The following is a 21078-nucleotide window of genomic DNA, read 5'->3' on the forward strand; positions in this document are numbered from 1 at the left end:
CACTGGTGGAGTAAAAATAATAAATCTCTTTATTTTAGGCTTCACAATAATGTATCTGAGTAAAATAACCATATCTTTTAATATTTTACCCTAACAGCTCCTATAGTTCCCAAGGTGAGCCAGGGAGTGCTGAACACTTAATTGAATCAGAGTGCAGGATTAAGGAAAAGATTTTTCCAAAGGATCAATAGGAATTAGGAGCAGATGCCTGATCAAATCTAAGGGTTAGAATCTTTAGTATTAGGCTGCTTGAAGTCTGGTCATCTTTTTATGCAGCTGAATGGAAATTGTTGGGTACTGAACACCTGTGGGAAAAATTCTAACCCTCGTGGTTCTGATGTCTCACATTATGCATGCTCAAGTTGGGACAATATGAAATAATATAAAAATATCCATCAGGCTAATTGGTTATTTTCAATCAGAGTAAGAGGTATCCAAATCTGCTTGACAGGGACAACATTTGGCTGAGCTGGAAGGAACACAATCTTGGTAATCATTCTTCTGTTATTTCCAAGATTCTTAATAGAGTTTTCCTTTTAATTTGCTTCAAAGCAAGTGAAAATATTGTTGTATTATCATTTAGAGTTAATTAAACTGCAAATGAGCTTAATGAACTATCTGAAACAAAGCTCAATCACAACCTGTTACATATTAACTATCAAAATCAAAAGAATCTTTAAATTCTTTGTTAGATACACCAAAGAAGTTCGAAGTAGCCAGTTATTAATGTCATCCTTTTATGAAATCAGGTTTGAGGCTGGAAAGCTTGAACTGAATGCATGCTCTCAAATTATACAGAAAAATTGAAAAAGGTCTTGGGAAGATAAATCAAATCTATTGGAAAAAGAAGAAAAACAAAGATAACTGAACACAGGGGAAGACATAGTCATCTTTTCTTTATTTCCATATGAGGAAATCCACTTTACCTCCTATTTGTCCAGACTGGGGAAATCTATATATTAATAAACCGTCATTTTCTGGACTCGGTATTTTCACAAACTCTCCTGCAGTGTTACGACTTCTCGTGTTCTGTAAGACAGAGGAAAAGACATTTAGTTTATTCAGTTCCTGAAGCCCCTTAGTGACTCTTGCCCTTGAGCGATGCATTGTCACCAACAATGCAGCTTTTAAGGAGCACACACGTACAGCAAAACCTATTTGTGTCATTAAAGTTTGTAATTTCGGACTTCTGAAGGCTTAATCCCTCGAAATGCTAAGGTTTCCTAATGATCTGTAATGGCAGTGCTGATGTTCAGCACTTCTCAGGATTAGGTCTGTTATCAGCCTGCTTTATCCACCTCCAAAGCAGGTATTATCTTATCACTCTTACATACAGTGCTTTTAGCACGTCAGCCTCAAGTACTTGAAAGGTGAGGAGTGTTATTAAATCTGACCCTTACAAGCTTTTCCAATGGTTTGCTTAATGTTTTTTACTACATAAATAAGAATGATGGAGAATAAACTAGAATTTTCTTACAGGGCTTGGCGGGTTGAGCCGTCCAGCAACAAATTTCACAAGGTCATAAAAAATTCTTCCACCGCAAAAAGAAAGCAGCACTGACTTTTAGTTGTGCAGACAAAGTGGTAGCATGAGGTCCAATTATTTTTGAGTATCTTAGAGCAACCCCTCAAAAAAATGCTCTGGGAATGGTTTTTGTGAGACCTGTTTTGTGTCTTGATAACAGTGCAGTGAAAAATGAATGCGGGTGGAATAATTCATGAAAAAAAAAAAAGGAGTTTGAAATGCAAAACTGGATTTGTTTGTAAATAAAAGTAGGTTTGAAGGCAAGAGTGGTCTGTACAAGGCAGGTTCCTCTTCCCTCAGTTCCCTTCCTGGGAATACATGCAGCTGTGCAGCACTGCAGGTATTTTCATGCTTCACTTTCCAGTAATATGAGCTGAACTGTCTTCTTGTGATCAGACCCTTCCCGAGCCCCACTCCTATCACGTCACTGCTTATTTGCCATCTATTGAGTGGAGAGCAGCTGAAATGTGCCACCTCATATTTCATAAGTGAGAATGCATTATTTAAAGCCCACGACGTTCAGTTTCGGTCAAGGATCCCATCTTCCTGCTGCTGGGGTAAATAATTAATGATGCCTTGGATATTGTGTGTGTGTGGTAATCAAGTGGAAACAATAATGGTTTCCTGTGTGTTTTCTCCCAGTTCCAGGCCACAGTGAAGGAGGGGGTCACAGGTGTAATAGTGAATTTGACTGTGGGTGACCGGGACGACCCCGCCACCGGGGCTTGGAGAGCTGTCTACTCCATCATTAACGGGAACCCAGGGCAGAGCTTCGAGATCCACACCAACCCCCAGACCAACGAGGGAATGCTCTCTGTGGTTAAGGTAAGAACAGTCCCCTCCTGCCCTGTGTTTCTGCTGTCAGGTTCAACCCTTGGCTCACTGCACAAAGCAAGGCACAGCAGCGATACGTTATTCAAAGACAGAAAGTTTACTGCCAGCCCCTGTCCAAACATTGGTGTATAACCCCTTCTTCTGTCACAGTAACCTTTTTTTTTTAGTCACAAGGACTGCCTGTTCCTAACTGTATTGCTGTTGTGCTTAAATAACACCCAGAGTTGCAGTAATCATCACAATTAACAGTGAGATTTGACAATAAAGGTTTGTTTGCTGCTGAAGGTACAATTAGAATTCAAGAGCCCCATTTTGTTCTCACTTAAAGAACACATGCAAGTGCAGGAAAGAAAGGGGCATGGCTTCAGACTGAATATACATTTCTAAAGTGGACTGGTCCCACATTTCTACAGTCTCATAGGAAAATTTATTGCCTGTCTTTGTATGAAGACAATCCTATGTCTCGAACTTAACAAATAAAAAAAAAAGAAGAAGAAAACATCCCTGTTTGCTGCCTGAACAAGAATGCTCTCTTTTTTGGCTTCAGAAAAGGCATTGTCAATTCTTAACACAAATGCATGTATTTCCACGGCTGTGAATTTCAAGACAGGATTTGAGAAAGCAGCTTGTGTTATTGTCATAAGTAGCTACTGAGTGTGACTCATTTGTTTGTTAAATACATGCTACATAGAAATAAACATATACAAATGCTACATAGAAATAAACTTGTATATATGAGCGTTGAATTGTGTCTGAGGTATGGCAAAAAAGTGAAAGCTCTTGGACAGAAAGATGTCTCCATGGGTTTTTAAGCCCATTATGTTTATTATCCTCATTGCCCTTTACAGCAGAGTGTGTCTAATCCTAAACTTTCACCAAGTTCCAGGTGCAGTGTCGCAATAGGACACAAAATAAAGATGCTTGACTCCTGTCAGAAGGCAGTAGAAATCAGAAAAATTTATTTACAATTTGTCCAGCCCTTTTATAACGTGCTGCACTAAAAGGCAAGTTATTGGTCCATAGGGCTGACATCTCTCCCAGTGGCTAAGGAACAGAAATAGCAAACAACACCTGTTGTTATGGGAAAGGAACATTGTTTACACAAGGTTGTTTTGGGAAAAAGAAAAACTGTTGAAAAGTTTCTCTTGGGAAGAGCTCAGCAATTCTCAGGCTCAGAAAATATCAAGCCTACAGTGCAGGGAATTCTGTCGTCCCTTTCTGGGCTAATTCTGCTGCCTGCAAGTTTGCCGTGGGCTATAGGAAAAAGTGTTAAGCCTTGTCTTTGAGCTTTGCCCATTGCTCTCCTGTCCTGCAGCCTTTAGACTACGAGATCTCAGCCTTCCACACGCTGCTGATCAAGGTGGAGAACGAGGATCCGCTGATCCCAGACATCGCCTACGGCCCCAGCTCCACGGCCACGGTGCAGATCACCGTGGAGGACGTCAACGAGGGCCCCGTGTTCCACCCCAACCCCATGGCAGTGACCAAGCAGGAGAACATCCCCGTGGGCAGCGTGGTGCTCACGGTGAACGCCACCGACCCCGACACCCTGCAGCACCAGACCATCAGGTGAGGGCAGCGCCCGCTCCTTCTCACGCCTCACTAAATGTCTTTCATATTTTGCTCAAGAATCTGCCTGCCAGTTCAAAATTATGTTTAACTTGTTTTGGATCTGCACAGTAAGAAGTTATAATCTTTTTTTTCCTGCAATTAGGGACTCGGTTTGTTGTGAACACAGGAATTGTATTAGACATGAAATAATAATTTCCCACACCGTGAGATTCCTACAGTAGAACAATCAGGTGCCACAAGCTCGCTTTGCATAGTTCCAAAATTACTTTTAACTTGCTTGTTTATTCCTCTTCCTTCATGAGAGCCAGGGAAGAGATATAAAAGTTAAAAACGTCTATAGAAATGATGCATCTGTGTTATATAGGGTGTAAATCAGTTAACGATCATTTTTAATGTCCCTCAGTGAAATAATGACCGTCCATTTACTTTCAAGAGATGAGAAAATATTTCCCAGTGAAAGACTGAAGCTAAAGGAAGCTAAGACTTGGCCTTGACCAGATAAATGAAAATAAATTATTATTTCTGTGCTATAATAGTATAATCCCACGCTGTGCCATGTCACAAAGAGCAAACCTGGGTATTACGTGGTATCATCATCTTATATTTTGATCCAGCTGGTTTCATCTTTTGGCTTTAGATTCTATGAAAAATGAAAAACAAACCACTTTGTTCTGTAAAACTAAATTGGTTTTCCAGACAGGTTTTCCCAGCATTTGAGAATTACATGTTAGGCACTACCACTAAAACCTACAGCTGTGTTTAATTTTTCATTTCTCCTTGTAAGTATCATTTCCCCCAGGTCTCAGCGCACATAAAAGGGGATAAATACCTTGTGAGAACGACTTCAAAGCTGCAGCTGAACAATGGCTCTGTCAATCCAGACCATAGGCAGAGATCTCTCTGTTGTCACGGGGTTATTTAGCAGTGATTGTGCAATCCTTAAAGAAAGTTTGACACGTGTCCTGTTATACAATAAAGAAAGCTGCTGATCTTGAAGATGTTCTCTGTCAGTAGCAAGTCCTGGTGCAAAAATCATTGCAAAGGACTCGGATTTGAATGATGAGGAGGTGAATTTAGGCAGGTGAGTGTGTTCATGTCCAAGGAAAGAGGGAAAAAGCAAGGCAGATAATTAAAAGTTTCAATTCTCTGCATCTCCTCAAAGACAACGTTGTTAATAACATTAATAGTTTGGTTTTTCTCCTTTGGCTTCTATCATAGAAATACCAGCTTATCTGGAGGATGATTCTTAGCACATCATTTCCCTGATTTTCGAAATGGATTTATTTATAGAATGATTTTTTATTCTTAAGTTTAGCCTTTTGCTTCAAATACCCCTCATTTCATACACAAGAATTGGTGTCTATGGATGGAATTTCTGTTGCTTGTCAGACAGGGCAATGCGACCCTCAGCAGCTTTGCTCAGAACCTGGTTTGTGCAGGAAACAGACATTTATTTCCTTTGGGCTTTGGACTGAGTTTAAGAACCAAATTTACTGATGTTCTCCATAATGTATGTATTTTCATGGGAGATGGGAAAACTAACATTCATTAATGTAACAGCTGATTTTGTGACGCTAAGAGAGAAAAACTATGAAAATGAAAGGATTTCATTATCAAAGCCAAGAATCCAGGACCTATTAACTGAATTTTTTCTCTTGATTTTGCTGAATTTTTCCAGATTACATTGATCCCGAATTTAAAGTGCACCCAGTGAGTCACTGAATACTCTTCAATTAGCTTTAAGGGTGGTGTGTAAACAGTCAAGTAACACAAACGTGTTCTGCAATTCACTACACTGCACAACTGGCTGCCAAGGAACCCCCAAATCTTGACTACCTCATGAGATAAACAGAATTTTCCCAGAAGTTTTACTATATCTGCATAGCCAAGCATGGAAGGCTTGTAGCCAAAAGCAGGATTTTTTTTTTTCCCCTTTTATGTGCAAAAAAGAAGAGCAGATTGAAGCTAGACTGGGCTGGGAATGAGGAATGATCACATAAAGAAATTATGGAAATGGAAGTGGTTGTGTAAGTTAGAGGAAAATAATGCAAATGTAATAGAAATCTGGGAAATGGCAGAATGCATCAGGAAAAGTCTAATTTTCACTCCCTGTCAGTCCTATCTCTAAAATAACAGGAAGGCATAAAACAGCATTTTTAAAAGATGTTCTAATGCTGACAGGGACTGGAACATCTGGGTACCAGCAGTGAAAAAGGCAGACTGAGGTGTGAGAACAGCACCTGCAATTAGGGACAGGGTCAAATTCCATGTATAAAAGCCAAAACCTCTCACTGGTTGGGGTTTGGCTGAAATATTTACCCCAAATCCCCACAGGCAGGAGGGTGTTTAGAGTTTGGGACAATGTGCAGGACCTTTACAGGGCACTGACACCAAATTTGTGCTTCTCAGAGTATAACTGTGCCATCAGTCCTTGCTATGATTATATGGTAAAATAAAGACAGAGCACAGGCTCCTAAATTAGTCTATGGATTAATTGAATATTAATGATCATGAGAGAGCAATGTTTTGTCTGCAAGCAGCAATGAATGTCAGATTTGTGCTGTGTGAACAGTGTACATCACCCCCAACGAAGTATAAATCTCTTCAAAATGGGCAGACCAACAGAGAATTAGTAATGTTGGTGGGCTCTGGGTCCTTTTTTTCAGCCTGTTACGACTGAAATATATCTAACTGCGGGGATATTTTTAGTTAATTTGCTGTATAGAACTCGTAGAAGGAGCTGCTGATTATTTGTAATCAGGAAATTTAGTAACTCTACCAGATATAACATGATAAATGCATTTCAAGACCAACAAAAAAGAGCAGAGAAAGCATTTTTGCCATTGTCTGCAACTAGATTGAATTTATTCTTTGAACAATGCAGATCTGAATCAGAATCAAATTACTTATCTCTGAAAAACGTGGCTTACTTTGTAAAATTTCCTGAAGACAGCTGTACTTTTGAAGCAATTTTCCTTCTTATTCTTCAGCTTCAAGTGTTTTTGCAGGCTGAGGAAGAATTTCATTTCAAAGCTCAAACAAGCTGGCAAAAAATGTGTTTCAGTGAGAGAGAGAAGACTCCAAATGACAGAGCTGGGGCTGTGGCCGTGTGTCTGCACAGGAGTGGCAGAACTTGCACCGTGTCAGCTCTTCCCTGTTCCACTGACACTAAAATTCCAGAGGGAGGGAGAGGTGGGAGCATCACCCTGGAAATAAGAGGTGGAAAACAGTGTTTGTTCCACTCTCATTGCTCCCGGAAAGAAAAAGAACCTGTTCTAGCTGGGTCACATTTCTCAGATCCATCAACCTTTCTTTTTTTCTTTTATTTTTTTTTTCTTAATTTTTTTTAAAGCATTTAAATCTCTCTACAGTTTCCATCTTTTCTAGAATTAAAAAAAATGAAAGCAATCCAGCAGGCCCCATTTTAATTATAACCCAACAATTTATTAATAGAACAGTAATGAAGTTTCTGAAATTTGATTTCTTAATCAGGGACCATTGTTATTTTTGTGCCAGATTTGAGAGTTTAATTTTGGGTACTTCTTCCCAACCTCTGAAATTTTAATCAGAAGTTTCAAGTGTACATGTCAATGAGAAGTTAAAGGCCAAATTTAATAACATTTTCTACCTTGGGAAATTAAAAGAAGAACCTCACTCTGAAATCCATTATTAACAGTAGATCTTAATTAAACACAGTTATGGTTCTCAATATTTGACTGTGTGAAGAGATTGGTTTCGGTATTTTTCCCTTTTATGGGATTCAACAAGTCCAGAATATTCAATCGTTAGACTTTTAACTATGTGTAAATAAGTTGTTTACTGCAGTGTATTTGTAATTTTTAATTAGAGCAGTGTTGTTTTCTGGTTTCGTGGCTTATCATGGCAATATATTTTTATTACCTACTGTGCTCTTGGATTTTAAATTATTTATGTAAACATATTGTTTCAGTGTTTATTCTCAGTAAGCAGTGTGACTCAATGCTTCAGAAATATCTTCATAAGGAAAGTTTATTGCAGCTCTAAAGCATATCTAATTCATTAAGTAGAATTAAAATGCAGCATTTGAAGCTGGAGAACTTAGAACCCAAAACTGCGCTGAGTTTTATGGGAACATGAAAGGCTGCAGAGATATCTGAAGCTCTGTATGTAAATAAGGTATATATTTGTGCATAATATTTATATTAAACCGTCCCACGTAGTACAGGTGGCTCCTGGAAGCACAGGGACACTGTTTCCAAGCCTTGCTAATCTGGAAACAGCAGCAAACTCCTCTATTATTGTCAGCATTTCCAAAGAGCAGTTACTGCTCTGTCTGGAAGGGGACAAACTCCGTTTCTCTTGATATAAATGGCATTTTCCTGTGCTGCAAACCAAGTGTTAATGAGGCTCCACGCTGGAGCAACAGAGCAGGGGAAAAGGGGGACGCTGAGCCCAAGTGAATTAAAGGTGGTTGTGTTCGTTTGCTGCCTTGAAGGAGGTTGTGGTGAGTCTCTCCTGCCAAGCCTCCAGTGAAAGGAGGAGAGGAAATGGCCTTCAGAGTCCCAGAGGAGGCTCAGTGAGACACTGGGAAAAAATTCACTGCAAGGATGGTCAGGAATTAGAATAACCTGCTCAGGGAGGTGGTGGAGAGGCAGATCTGGAAGAGTCAAGAGGATGTGGCACTTGGGGATGTGGTTTAGGAGCTGGATCTTGGCTGACAGCTGGATCTTGAAGATCTCTTGCAGCCTTGATGATGCTGTGCATGATTTGTCTTTTCAGCAACAATCACTGGTCAGTGTCTTTGGGAACAGGAATTTTTTGCTACTGGAACATGTTTTGCTTCAGATTAGATCATCCTGACTTTGGGGTTGGTGCCTATGGAGCTGGTGGAAATCAGTGGAAATGTTCCAACCTCTAATCGATGGCAACCATGATCTTTGTCCAGAAAAAAAAAAAAATTAAATGGCTGCCTAAAATTCTATAAAATCGTGCTGAAACTACACTGAAATGTGATTCATAGCTCACTGAGTTTCTCCCAAATCTCAAATGGTTGAGAAAGCTAAGGAGACTTCTCTGGAAAAAGCAAGTTTACTTCTGTTCCTTTCCTTTGCTGCCCATCCCCACACTTCCACGCAGGGAATGCGTGATCCATGAATCACAAAGACTACTCAAAAAGCCTTTTTTCATGTCTCTTGCCTGGATTTTTTCAGAGATCCTGAACCCCCTGCGAACAAGGATGAGGCTTCACATCACGTTGCTCACAACCACTTAAGGGATCAATTTTGCATACTTTGTTGCACATCAAGCCTTTTTAAAAGCACTTTTGTTGCTGGTGGAGGTCAATAAACTCGCTTTTTTGGGATACACTCCAATCACTTCCAGAAGTACTGCATAATGAGAGAGGGATGGGAAGACTTAAAGAGTGAATGCTTAGGAAGCAACACTCTTAGTCATGGTTAAACATGTCTCCTAGAGTCTGAAGGACTCGTCTTTGATTCCTAACCACGGGAGATTTGTTTTCCTTGTGCAGACAGGAGAATAGCTCCATTGTTACAAATGAATGGCTGAGCCATGCTCTCAGCAGGCAGCACCGGAGTTTTTCACTGTAAGTTATACCCAGGAGCATCTCGAGTTTGGCTCTGCAGTTTTATTGATGGCCTGCCTCAACCCAGCCACTGGGAATTTGTAGTGCATCTCTGGATCTGAAGTTGCTGCGTATCGAGCAGTGTACATTGGGGTTTTTTTTCTCTCCCTTTCTCTTTTTTAAGTCGGATGGAAAGGCAGGGAGAGGTGGAATCTGCTTGAAGCAAAGAAAAGGTTTTTTTGACTGCTGTCTTTGTAAACTCTGAAACACAGAAACACCAGCTCGGGAGAGCTGCGGGTATCGGGTATCGGGGCATCCAGCAAACAATGCCAGAAAAGAGGAGATTTAATCAGCTCTGAAAGAATGGGAATGGGCTTGGGCAGTTCCCTCCTGCTACCCAAGCACCGCCTGTAATTGCAGGTTCTCAGTGGTCAACCGCTGCCTCAGGAGTATTTTACACAGCAGCCTTTTACTGCCACTGTTCCTTGAAGGTGTTAATACTTTCCGAGGGGGTAATTATTGTGATGTTCGTATTTTACTATCGTAAGACGAATACCTGAAGGAAAAAAATAGTAAAAAACTTGTATTTTTTTTTTTGCCAGTTTGACCAAACTAACTTCCACTTTTCGTTTACTGAGCAAAGTAAATGACCCCTCTTTCCACATACAGTAAATTCTTTAGGCCTGCAGCATTAAGGAAAAAAAACAAAATTGTTTCTGGAGTGGCGGCGTACCTCCTTTATTCTCCTGTCATACCCAGAACCACACTGATGTAATTCTGGAGAAGTGAAAATGGCTCAAGAGCCAAATCAGCCCCATTTTCCCTGTGCCGAAGGTGGTTTGTGGCTGGCCAGCACTGTCTGGATTTATCACCAACACTGAACTAATGTGGAGGAAGCAGCTGATTAAAACAAAAAAAAAAAAAAAAAAAAAACAAAGAAAATAAATAAAAATCCTCAGGTGGGAGCTACTGAGCTGGGACAGAAGAGAACAAATGACTGGAATTAAATCCCACTGCTGAGAGAATTGAAACATCTGCCGAAGCTGGAATCCAGGCCCTGGAGAAGCTGTGGACAGCACCTGATGCTGACCACTCAGGAGAGGCAGCTCCATCTCTGTCAGCTCGGATGGCAGAGCGCAGAGTTACAGGATGTTCTTTTGCTTCCAGCTGTGAGCAGATGCTGATGCTCTGCCTCCCCAGCTCTGTTATTCAGTCCCTTTGTTCCTCCTCCTGACTGCTTTAATTCACCACCAGCCTGTCAGCACAGGGAGGGTCCCCAGCATCACTGATTCCCCAGCTGGTCTCAGTCAGGGACACCTCTAAGTCTCCCCGATGTTATTTTTATCCTCTTTTTACTGTTCTTCTCTGCCTCTGTGTCGGGGCAGATGTTTGACCTCTTCTTCACTTCGTTCCGCTTTTCTGTATCTTAATTTTCAGTGCTTGAGGCGAATCCCAGCTCACCAGTTGGGGCTGAGTTTTGTTATAGCAGTTTTTGCCTTGCTGGGAGGTGAGGGAGCTTCCCTCCTTGCCTTGTCTATGCTCATAGCTTGTCTTGTCAGGATTTTTGGTTCTTTCTAGCAGTTCCCAAGGTTTGGGGAAAGGTTAATGCACATAAGCAGGTTGGTATAGCATTATTTCCTTGTCCTCTCCGAGGAGAAAAGGAAGCAGAGCAGGGGGGAAATTTTTACCCAGACTGAGTGAGGCTGTTCTGAGAAAAAAAAAAAAAAAGTCCCTTTCCTGAAGGGAAAACAAAAAATAAAGATCAATCCCTCTCTCCTTGATTGGTGTCTGAAATAGCAGAAGTGTCTGAATTAAATTATTAAATGCAGGAGGCCCAGGAATTCTCAATCCCTGATTCATGGTTGTGCCCAGAATCCAGCTACCTGAAGCTAGACTTCATCACTCCTGACAATGCTTGTCAGAAGATCCTGTTCTTAAAATTTTCCACTGCTCTACTCTGTTGGCATAAATCATACTTAATATGTTGATATTAAAGCTATGGATGATAGCATTGAAAATCTGTGTTTCCACAAAATCAAATAAGCCACAGTCACCTATTTCAACTTGCCTCGATATTACCTTTAGAATCCTGAATTCTTGATTAATAAGGATGAATGTAGCATTTAAGGGGAGTTTAATTAGACCCTCTGTCTTTACCCTGCATAACAATATTATGCCACATTATGATTTCAACCGTGTCAGCACTCAGAATGAATGGCTGTGAACTGTGAAATTATAGGGCACATTTTTCATGTCACTGACTAAACAATATTGCAGATCTTCTTGAGAAATATAACAATAGGATCCATCAGTCACAAGTTATGCTTGCAGTGGAAGGCAGATCTAGACAATAACTCACTTTGTCATTACTGTTCCCTTCTAGTCTCAGAAAAGGCAGGATTTTGTCTCTGGGAGAAGTAAAGAGTATCTTGATTATAATAAGTTAGCTATCAACTTTGAGGACACAGTGTGAGGAGTGGTGTTGACGGGGAAAGGGGTGGGATGAATTTCTCTTAATATTTTAAAGCTTTTGAATTCGGGAGTCTCACTCAGCCGGGTTTGGTGGTGCGTGAACATCTGTGCGTAGCTACAGCTCTCAGTGGTGCTTTGATAGAAATTTATTTGGGCTGGTTTATGTGTGTGATTGGAGCTCCTGGCGCCAGTGGTGATGGCAAAAGCTGCAAAACCAAGCACTGAAGCCAAAGTTTTCCGGGAAGATTGGTGCTGCACCCAGGCCTGAATCCTGCCATGAAGGGAAAGTGTTTAATTGAGCAATTCAGCACTCATGGCTTTAAAGCAAGTACAGGTTTTGGATGACACTGAGCACATTATGGCCATATTTCATTAATTTACCATCTCCAGATTATGCCTAGGATAAATCACGGACACTCCCAATTCAGTGGCAAAATCCCTCCTGAATCTGGGAATAGGTTTTCATCTGGGGGCAGGAGCTTTCCCAAACGCTCAGAATTTCTGTCCTGTGTTTACAGCCACCGCTCCGTGGCACGGCAGCCCCAGCCTGGGCATTTCCAGGTACAAAGGCCCCATCTCCTTTCAGGTTTACTGATGGCTACCCTTGGACTGGAATTGAAGTTCAGCGCAGAAATTGTCAGAAGGTTTAAGCACTCATTTTTACTAAATGGAGCTCTGCAATGTTCCTTTAATAGGAAAAACGCCTCGTGGAGTTCAGTTGGAATTTTTCTATTAACTTTGTAATAAGGATGCCAATTTCTGCAAAATAGTTTCTGAGTAAGAGTGAAATTATGCACTTTGTTAAGCAGCAGTAAGCCTGCAGATTCGTTCTTGGTTCAAATGTGAATTACTAGGGACTGACTTCTTCCTAATTTTATGACCATTATACTCTAGGTAAATATGCCTACCGAGGCATGCATGCCTGCTCTACACAGAGCCAGATAATTATTAACCGTGGCATCCCTTGGGCAGCTCCTCTGGGTAGTGCTTAGCATCACATCACCTCGGCGATACCAACCCTTCCCACCCAGATTTCCCTGCAAACTCCAAACCCTGGAGAATTTTCACACAGTTACCTGTTTTAATGGCTCTGGCAGAGTACTGTTTCCTCTTTCACATGGGAAATTTGCACAAGAGGCCTAAGGCCCGGCCTCTCTGGAGATTCAGCCCTGGGTCCTTGGTAGCATTTTGCACAAATGCAGCCCCAGCCTTCATCTGGCAATGCCTCAGGACTAAAATAAGGAAATTTGCTATTAGTAGGGAACAAGGTGTGCAGATTCTGGCCCTGGAATCTTCTAAGTGGCTAACCAGTGTTTAAAAAGCATTTCAGCACAGAAAGAAAACAACACTGTCTCAGTTTTGCACAGGTCCATGTCAGGGGGGTGTTAAGTCAATTGACTCATGGAAACTGCTGCAGAGTTTAGGTTTTGAAGTGCAAGGAAACAGAAAGAGAAGGAAAAGCCCCTGATGGCTTTAATCTTTGTATAACTGTGCTTTTGAACAAGTCCTTCTTTGTGCAGCCAGGTGAGTCTTTTCATTACAGCTCCTGTCATTTCAGGGAGGAAAAAAAACCCCAAAAAACACCTGATTCTTTTAGTTTTACAGGTTTTGAGGCTTTCAGTTTTTTGTCTGTCAAACTGAAACGTAAAAATTCACCTCACAATGATGCTCTGGACCATCATTGAATGTGGCTGGCAAAACACTCAGATCCCAAAAAACAAGGGAAAAGGGTATGAGTTTAATTCCTGGGCATCCAACCCAGGGTTAAAGAGCATGAAGTAACTGGGGCAAAATAGAATCTTAGGAGATTAAATACATTCAATTCACAGAGCTCTATATTTGTGTGCACTGAACATCAAGCAGAAAATAAAACTCTACGTGGCCAAATAGTGGAATACTTTTGGTATAGTATTTACCTCGTTGGTACCACCCTGCAGTCAGACAAGGCCTGGATAAAAAGTTTATCAGCACTGCAAGGGTGATAAATTAAGGTTAAAGAAGCGACTCTAAATCTTCCATTCCCTGTTTTTTTTCAGTGCTTACGCCTGCAACATCTAATGAAAGCTCTTTTTGTGTCATAAATGAATATTTCTTTGGAGCTTTCCCCTCTAACCTCTTCACATTTTCCATCACTGGCCAGCAGATTTCTTAAATGACACACATTTGTCATGTTGTTTAGTGTGTGTCTGAAGGGGGCTTGGTTATTATGATGATGAACATGATATAAAAATTGTGCTGTGCATGGTCGATTGGTTGTAGGCAGCACATCAGAGCAAGGCCCCAGATGCACACAGGATGTGTACCTTGGCGAGAAAGAAGCTTTTTCACCTGCACAGGGAAATTACTGACTTCTTCTGCATGAACTTGCTCACCTTTTAGTATATATAGGATAATTTTTTTGTAAAGATTATACTCAAATTTCTTACTTCATTGAAAAACACAGGAGGGTTTAATACATTGTATATTATATATTAAAATGCACCTTGTGAGGTTTTTTTCAGAATATTTGGCAGGATTTAATTTTGGTCATCCACTATTAATATTTACTTGTGCAAGGGCAGTTTTGTTTCGCAGCATCATCACCCAGACAAGGGATGTTACAATGAACATAACAGAGTGTGGAATGTGGCTTTTAATGGGTTTGTTCAACAAGTGGAAAGCAGGATTTTCTTTTCTAACATCCCTTGGATGTTAGAGATTGCTACAGGCAGAAAGGTGGAGAGGGGGGAAAAGCAGCTCAGCAACCTCTATCAAATGGAACAGCCTGGAACTGATGACTTTAGAAAATAAAACACCAAAGACATGGTTATGCACAACCTTGAAACATGATAAGGGCCAGGTGGGTCAGAGACATCCACGGCTTTAAAGTGAGTTTGGACAGCTTGAATGCCTGAGAATGTGATTCAGTGAGGTCAGAGGAGGTGAATCACACTGCCCCGTTCATTTTTCATGGTCATTAAAGGCAGGGAGTTAGGCAAACAAAAGAAGCTGTCTGAAAGTAAAGGAAAAGATGTGACGCGATATCACACCTTGCTCCAAGGTCCAGGACACAAAGAGGTCACGGATTCTTTGTATATTTCAATGTAATCGGTCAAATAAAACTCAAATAGGAGATTGTCCATTATTACCGAAAGAATGAAAGAAAATTAATTAAGTTCCTTCTGTAAGAACTACACCCAAGAAGTACATAGTGTATTTGAAATCAGCTGGTAAAAAAAAAAAAAAAAAAAAAAAAAAAAAAAAAAAAAAAAAAAAAAAAAAAAGGCAACAAAACTTAATTTAAAAGATATTATTAGCCAGGAATAAATGTGCTTTTTCTTCACATTATCAGGTGGTAATGTAATTTTTCCTTGGATATTATGTACTCACATTATTGAACATGTTACTGAGTTTCTCACCTACCCTTTCCTTTTCTTGTTATTGATGCTACGAGGTTGGAAAATGTTTTTTCTTGACGGGTATTAATTCCTCTGGGTCACATAATTCTACAAATCACCAGGGGAGTCTATTTTCCTCCTATGAATTCAGTTCTTTCTAAACAAAGATAAACAAGGGAACTGAAAGGAAAAACACGTCAATTTTTGCATTACTGATCCCAAAGTGACATGTTTTGTTTTATATATAATCTGCTCTTTCACTCTGCTGCAGAGAGTTCAACTTTCATAATAGATGCTTAGAGTTTAACTAGGCAACCAGGAGTTAACTCCTAGCGAACAGCTCCAAATTAACTCCTTAATTGCGATCAAACTGTGACTAAAATCATCTTGGGTGGATTCTGTGTCAACCTGGAGTGGTTTGCCTGGGTTCGGAACTCCACATCTCTCCTCCCTGAGGGAAATCTTTAACAAGGCCACCCCAAGGGCTGGACCCAGGACAAGCCCTTCACTCCAGTGTCACAGCAGGAGTCAGAACAGGCTGGGTGCAGTCCCTGTCCCTGGAAGTGCCCAAAGCCCCGTGGATGTGGCACTTGGGGACATGAGTTACTGGTGGCCTTGGCAGGGCTGGGTTAATGGCTGGACTTGATGATCTTAAATATCTTGTGCAATCTTCATAATTCCATGATTCCATGACTCTGTGTGCGAGCAGGAGCCCGAATTTCCAGCACAGGGCTCTGCCTCTGTCCAGCTGATGCCTCAAGTTTGAGCTTTCATGTATTTCAGGTTCTGTGCTGCCCAGGGGTGCAGTTCTGAGCTCACATTCAGTGTCACTCAGCTCTGCACAGAGCAGGGACACAAAACAAATCCTTTTCCTGCTGCACACCAAGGACAATGGTCACAAATTTTCAGGCCCAGAAGCACAAACAAGGGTGGCTGAAGGGAGGAACAAGAAGGATGGGACCATACTACCTGAAGCTGTAATTGGACAATTAAACCCCAAAATGCAAATGGACCAAAACTGATAAAAGTGTGAGACCTGATGACCGTTTGTCCATTTTGAGTCCGTTTTGTGTCCATTTCGTGACCATTTTGGGTCCACCTTGTGTGCAGCCCTGGCCAGGCTCTTGTCCTGCCCAAGGTGGATCCTAATAAGTCTCTACTTTATTCTCCGGCTCTGTCCGGTCTCTGTTCCTGGGCAGCCTTCCCAAGGCATCACAGCTCCCTCCTGCAGGGACCTGGTGCAGGACAGAGGGACAAGTAATGGCCTTTGGTTGGTTCAGAGCTGGCATCCAGGCCAAGGTGGGCACAGATGTGTTGGTGGAACCTCCCAGCCTTGCTGGCAAAGCTCTGCCAGCAGGAGCACAGATGGGAACGTGTCCCTGTGTCACCAGGAGCCGGTGGCAGCAGGGGCTGGTGGCACCCAGAGGCTGTGACAGCAGGAGCAGCAGTGGCCCTGCAGAGGCTTGGGGTGCTGCTGCAGCCTCCTGAGGGGTCACACAGCTCTGCAAATCCCCTCTGTGAGATGTCACTTCTTCATTCAGCTGCTGTTGTGAACGGCAAACACGAGACATCCTTCTGGGCCTCAGCTCCACACTCAGCAAAGACCACAATAATGGCTCCAGCAGAGCTCTAATGTGTGAAAAAACCCCAAGATTTAAGCCAGGTTTTGCCTGGATCAGGTTCAGCTCAGCTCCCAGGATCAGTGTTTTCCTTTTCCTCCAGTGAAGTCTGCGTTCCAACGTGGATCTTTGCCACTCAAGATCACGCCTGTCAAATACATGAAAACACACTTCTAATCAGCGGATTAGCAGCCAATATCTCACCAAAATGAGTGTCTGGAGGGAGTCCAGCAGCAGCAGGGGCATGTTTGATGCTGTCCCAGCCCTGTTGAAGCAGAGCTGGGGGACAGTGCTGTGTGTTCCCAGGGACAGCAGAGGGAAGGAGCAGGGCTGGGCTGCTTTTCCTGCCAGCCCTCTGGCTGCAGCGTGCCAAGAAACTCAGAGGCTTTCCTAAGTCAGCAGAACGTGATTTCTCTCCCATCATCTCCGTGTTATAAGCCTTGGGAATAGCTGAGTCTCACAAACGAGTTCAGCCAGCTCGGGAATGCCCCAGCTCTGTCAGCACAGGAAAATACTGCCACTGCTTTTCTGGCACTATCAGCTCCTTCACAGATTCCCTTTCTGAATTGCCATTTCTTGCACAGCCAATTTATTGTGTGGTAAATGTTGTCCTTTCTTAGGCTACCCTCCCCCCCCCCTTTTTTTTTTTGGAAAAAGCAACTGAAAATATTCCTGCTGGTTCATCCCTTTCAACCCAAACCATTCTTGGATTTCCTCTAGCACTGTAGAAGTAAAACCTGCTACGTGTAGTAAGAGATAGGATGGAGAAAAGTCTTTCTGTTAATAACTCTGTGTGCCTTGGGAGTAGCCAGGATCCCATGTCTGTGTGTTCAGGCTGAGACACTATTTGTGTCTCTTCTGTTTGTGTCATTTGTGAACATTTTTTCCATCCCAAGGGTCTGTCATGAACAGGAAATTTTGTTAACGTTTAGTACCAAAGGAAGAAATTCTCCTAAATCTGCAGGATTTAATTTCCTTGATATTTCCTGGTCCTGGGAAAATGGCCTGTGATAGCTCTAGACTTTATTATTAATTATTTTCACCGTGGCAAGGTGTTATTCCTCATTGCTGGGATATGCAGTGTCCTCCAGATTTATGTTGGACTGGAAATCTTTGAAAAGTACTGATGAGGAAAGGCAACAAAAGAGGCAACAGAGTGTGCAAGAGGTGCCCAGGGGTGTGTGCTGCCCTCACTCTGCTCTTAGCACAGACACAAACTGTGCTGAAATGATTATTCAGCACTTTTGTTTTCTTCCCCTTTTGGAAATTCTTTTGCAGAGACAGATTCCCTTCCTTCTTGAAGAGATGTGTCCCAGAGCCAGCAGTGGCCAGGGCTGGGAGTGTGTTTGGATGCCCAGGCTCAGGATGTGAGCTGTGCTGGTGTCCCCTGCCCTGCCCTGCCCTGCCCTGCCCTTTTGGGAGGTATTTTCTTTTCCTGTGGCACTTTGGTGTCAGCCAGGGCACAGCTGAGGCTCCCTTGGCTGGGAGCAGCCAGAGTCCAGCAGGATTGATCCAGAGAGATTAAAACTTCCCAGTCTGAGCCACTTCCAGCCTCCTTTCTGCCCATCCCTTAGAAAATTTTATTTAGAAAAAGAATTTATTTTATTTTATTCTATTTTATTTTATTTTATTTTATTTTATTTTGGAAACAAAGCTGGAGAAGCTGTAAAACGTGCTATTTCCCACAAAATGTGGCATTTCAGTGGTGAATCTGCTGGGCTCTTACAAAAATTTTCGAGATTTTCAAGAGCTACCAGGGCAGTTCTGGGACAGTGAGAGCAGCAAATGGATTCGCAGTGAGAGCAAGCACAGGCACAAAGAACAGGCATGTGCAGAAACTTTGATAGAGTTTTTGCTGCCAAAATCCTTCTCTGGGTAGTTTGTAACAGACCCTGAAGCTCGTCTGACGCTGATTAGCTTTGGAGGCGCAATTGCTACAATGAGAAAGCTTTTACTGATTTGCATGTGTTGACAATTATTCTAACAGTAACAACCTGATTATACCAGTGTGTTAGTCCCAGATATGGTGTATTATTCCCTAGCTTTAGGAATAATTCTGATAGTTATGGCCTCTGGCTTCATTTAAGCATAGCCCTAAACACTTCTGATTAAAACATACATAAATGAGTTTGGGGATTTTTAATTTTTTTTTTTTTTTTTTATTTTTTTTTTTTTTTTTTTACACCTCAGCTTCTAGGGGGTTTTTTTTGCCCCGAAGGAGAGAAAAAGAGAAAATTAGGTTTCAGCACAGAGAAATGTTTGAAAGACTGTACAAAAATAATGAAAAATATTTTTGTTTCCAGAACATTTTATTTAACCGCCTCATTAATACAGTTTTATTATTTTGATTTGATTAATTGCTGTAGGTTTTGAGTTTGGATTTATTATTCAAATTGCAATGACTCTCCTGTTACTTTCTTCATGTTTACCAAGGGCTTTACACCATTCTTTCTCCACACAAATAACTAATTAGTCAACCATTTTCTCATTCGACACTTCTCAGTGGCGGGGGACTGAAAACTGAATTTCATCCAATTTTTCATCCTGTTTTGATGGTATCATTGGAGATGGGGAATTGTGATGAAAGCCAGCCTGTTAAATCCCTGATGTGATGAGCAACACAAAGCTGAGATGAGGAATCTTTTAGCTCAGATGGGGTGCATGATTTTCAAAGTGCAGGTTTCTGCAGATGTGAAGAGGAGCAAACCCCGCAAACCCTTCCCTCGGGCACAGGAACCTATTCCAGGGCTAAAATCTGAGATCACTGGCACTGGAATTTTGGTGCCTGTACAGACAGGATTAACCTAAAGCCTCTTCAAGGTTAAATGTGGGCAGAAACTCCCAGGAATTCGAGGGATGACCCAGGAAAAAGCTGCTGCAGGGAGTTTCGACAAAAGCTGTGGTGCCCCACGAGCAGAGCTGATGGATTCACCCTGGAATGTGTCCAGGTTATCAGTGAAAATTGCATTTCCAGTGACCAAAGATGCACAAAATCACTTGTGGCACAACACTGACTGGGGGTCTTAATTTATTTTTTTTTAATTGTACTCTAAGTTGACATTTCCAGCCTGTGAAAATACTGCAAGGCCATAAATCCATTCCATGAAGCTGAAAAATGCCTCTTGCTTAAATCCTCAATCTTCAGTGAGTTTAAAATTGCATCTGACCCAACACCTTCCTCAACAGTGTTGCCAGAAAATGTGATTTATTTCAGGTTTTAGATTTAGTTAATGATATGTTTATTCTGATTAATAATAATAGTATTGATTTCAGTTAAATTTGCTTTTTTACATTTTTAAATTTTTTATTTTAAAGAATCTAGCCAAAGTAACTTGAGCACGTCTGAATCTCTGCAGGAGAGCACTGCAGGAGGTTTTTCACAGCCTGCTGCTCGTGTAGCATAGAGCCACAATTTCAGTGCATTTAAATCCAAATTCAAATCCCTTCATTTCATGTGATTTAATGGCAAAGAAGCCCGCCTAGGCTTAGCTCGGTAGCTGGAGTGTGCAAATCAAAGATGGAAAGCACAGGCAGAGGACGGTTTAGATTTCATTTTCCTTTCTGACTTTTTAACAGCACCTTTTGGGTTAACTCTGTGTTAACAGAGTGTGGTTACAAGGAATGTGTTTAGGCCAGACTCATTGAGGTTTAAGACCCACAAAAGGTCTGGAAAACGGTTGGTGATGATCTCCAGGGGCTCCTTCCAACCTCAACCACTCTGTGGTTCTGTGGAATCCCGAAGTTAGACATACAGAGAGCTCTGAGAGCCTTGAGGATCGGGAATCAGCCTGTGCACATTTACAACTGACAGGAAAAGTTCCGGAAAAGTTCTTTAGTGGGGTCACCACTGCTCCCCTCAGCATTTCTCTTGTAGCCTGGTCTGTAGTTCCTGAGGTGTCCACATGCTTGGATTTTGTCTCAATAACATTGTGTGATGGAGCATTTGTGTTTTATTTCCCTTACGAAATCCTCTGGTTGCCTTTTAGTCCTTGCCTGCAGTGGAAATTAATTCAGGTAACCCAAATAATGCCTCCCTTGTGCTGTTAGGACAGGCTTTGTCACAAGGACCATGAGTTACTGCCCTGTACCAAGTTGTGTTTAGGGGCTGCAGCAGCA

General features: G+C 41.7%; 1 protein-coding gene across 2 annotated transcripts in view; it reads left to right on the plus strand.

The window, feature by feature from the left end:
• Positions 1 to 21078, plus strand: part of CDH13 (cadherin 13) — a 442394-nt gene that overhangs the window by 386580 nt on the left and 34736 nt on the right. For both annotated transcript variants that reach the window (XM_066194692.1, XM_066194693.1), the window contains exons 9-10: positions 2168 to 2350; positions 3675 to 3928. In XM_066194692.1, the coding sequence (XP_066050789.1) occupies positions 2168 to 2350; positions 3675 to 3928 (437 nt within the window). The remainder of the gene's footprint in view (positions 1 to 2167; positions 2351 to 3674; positions 3929 to 21078) is intronic.

The sequence above is a fragment of the Chamaea fasciata genome, unplaced genomic scaffold, assembly GCF_029207755.1.
Source record: "Chamaea fasciata isolate MVZ Bird 193981 ecotype frontalis unplaced genomic scaffold, bChaFas1.0.hap1 SCAF_12, whole genome shotgun sequence".
Taxonomy (NCBI): Eukaryota; Metazoa; Chordata; class Aves; order Passeriformes; family Sylviidae; genus Chamaea; species Chamaea fasciata.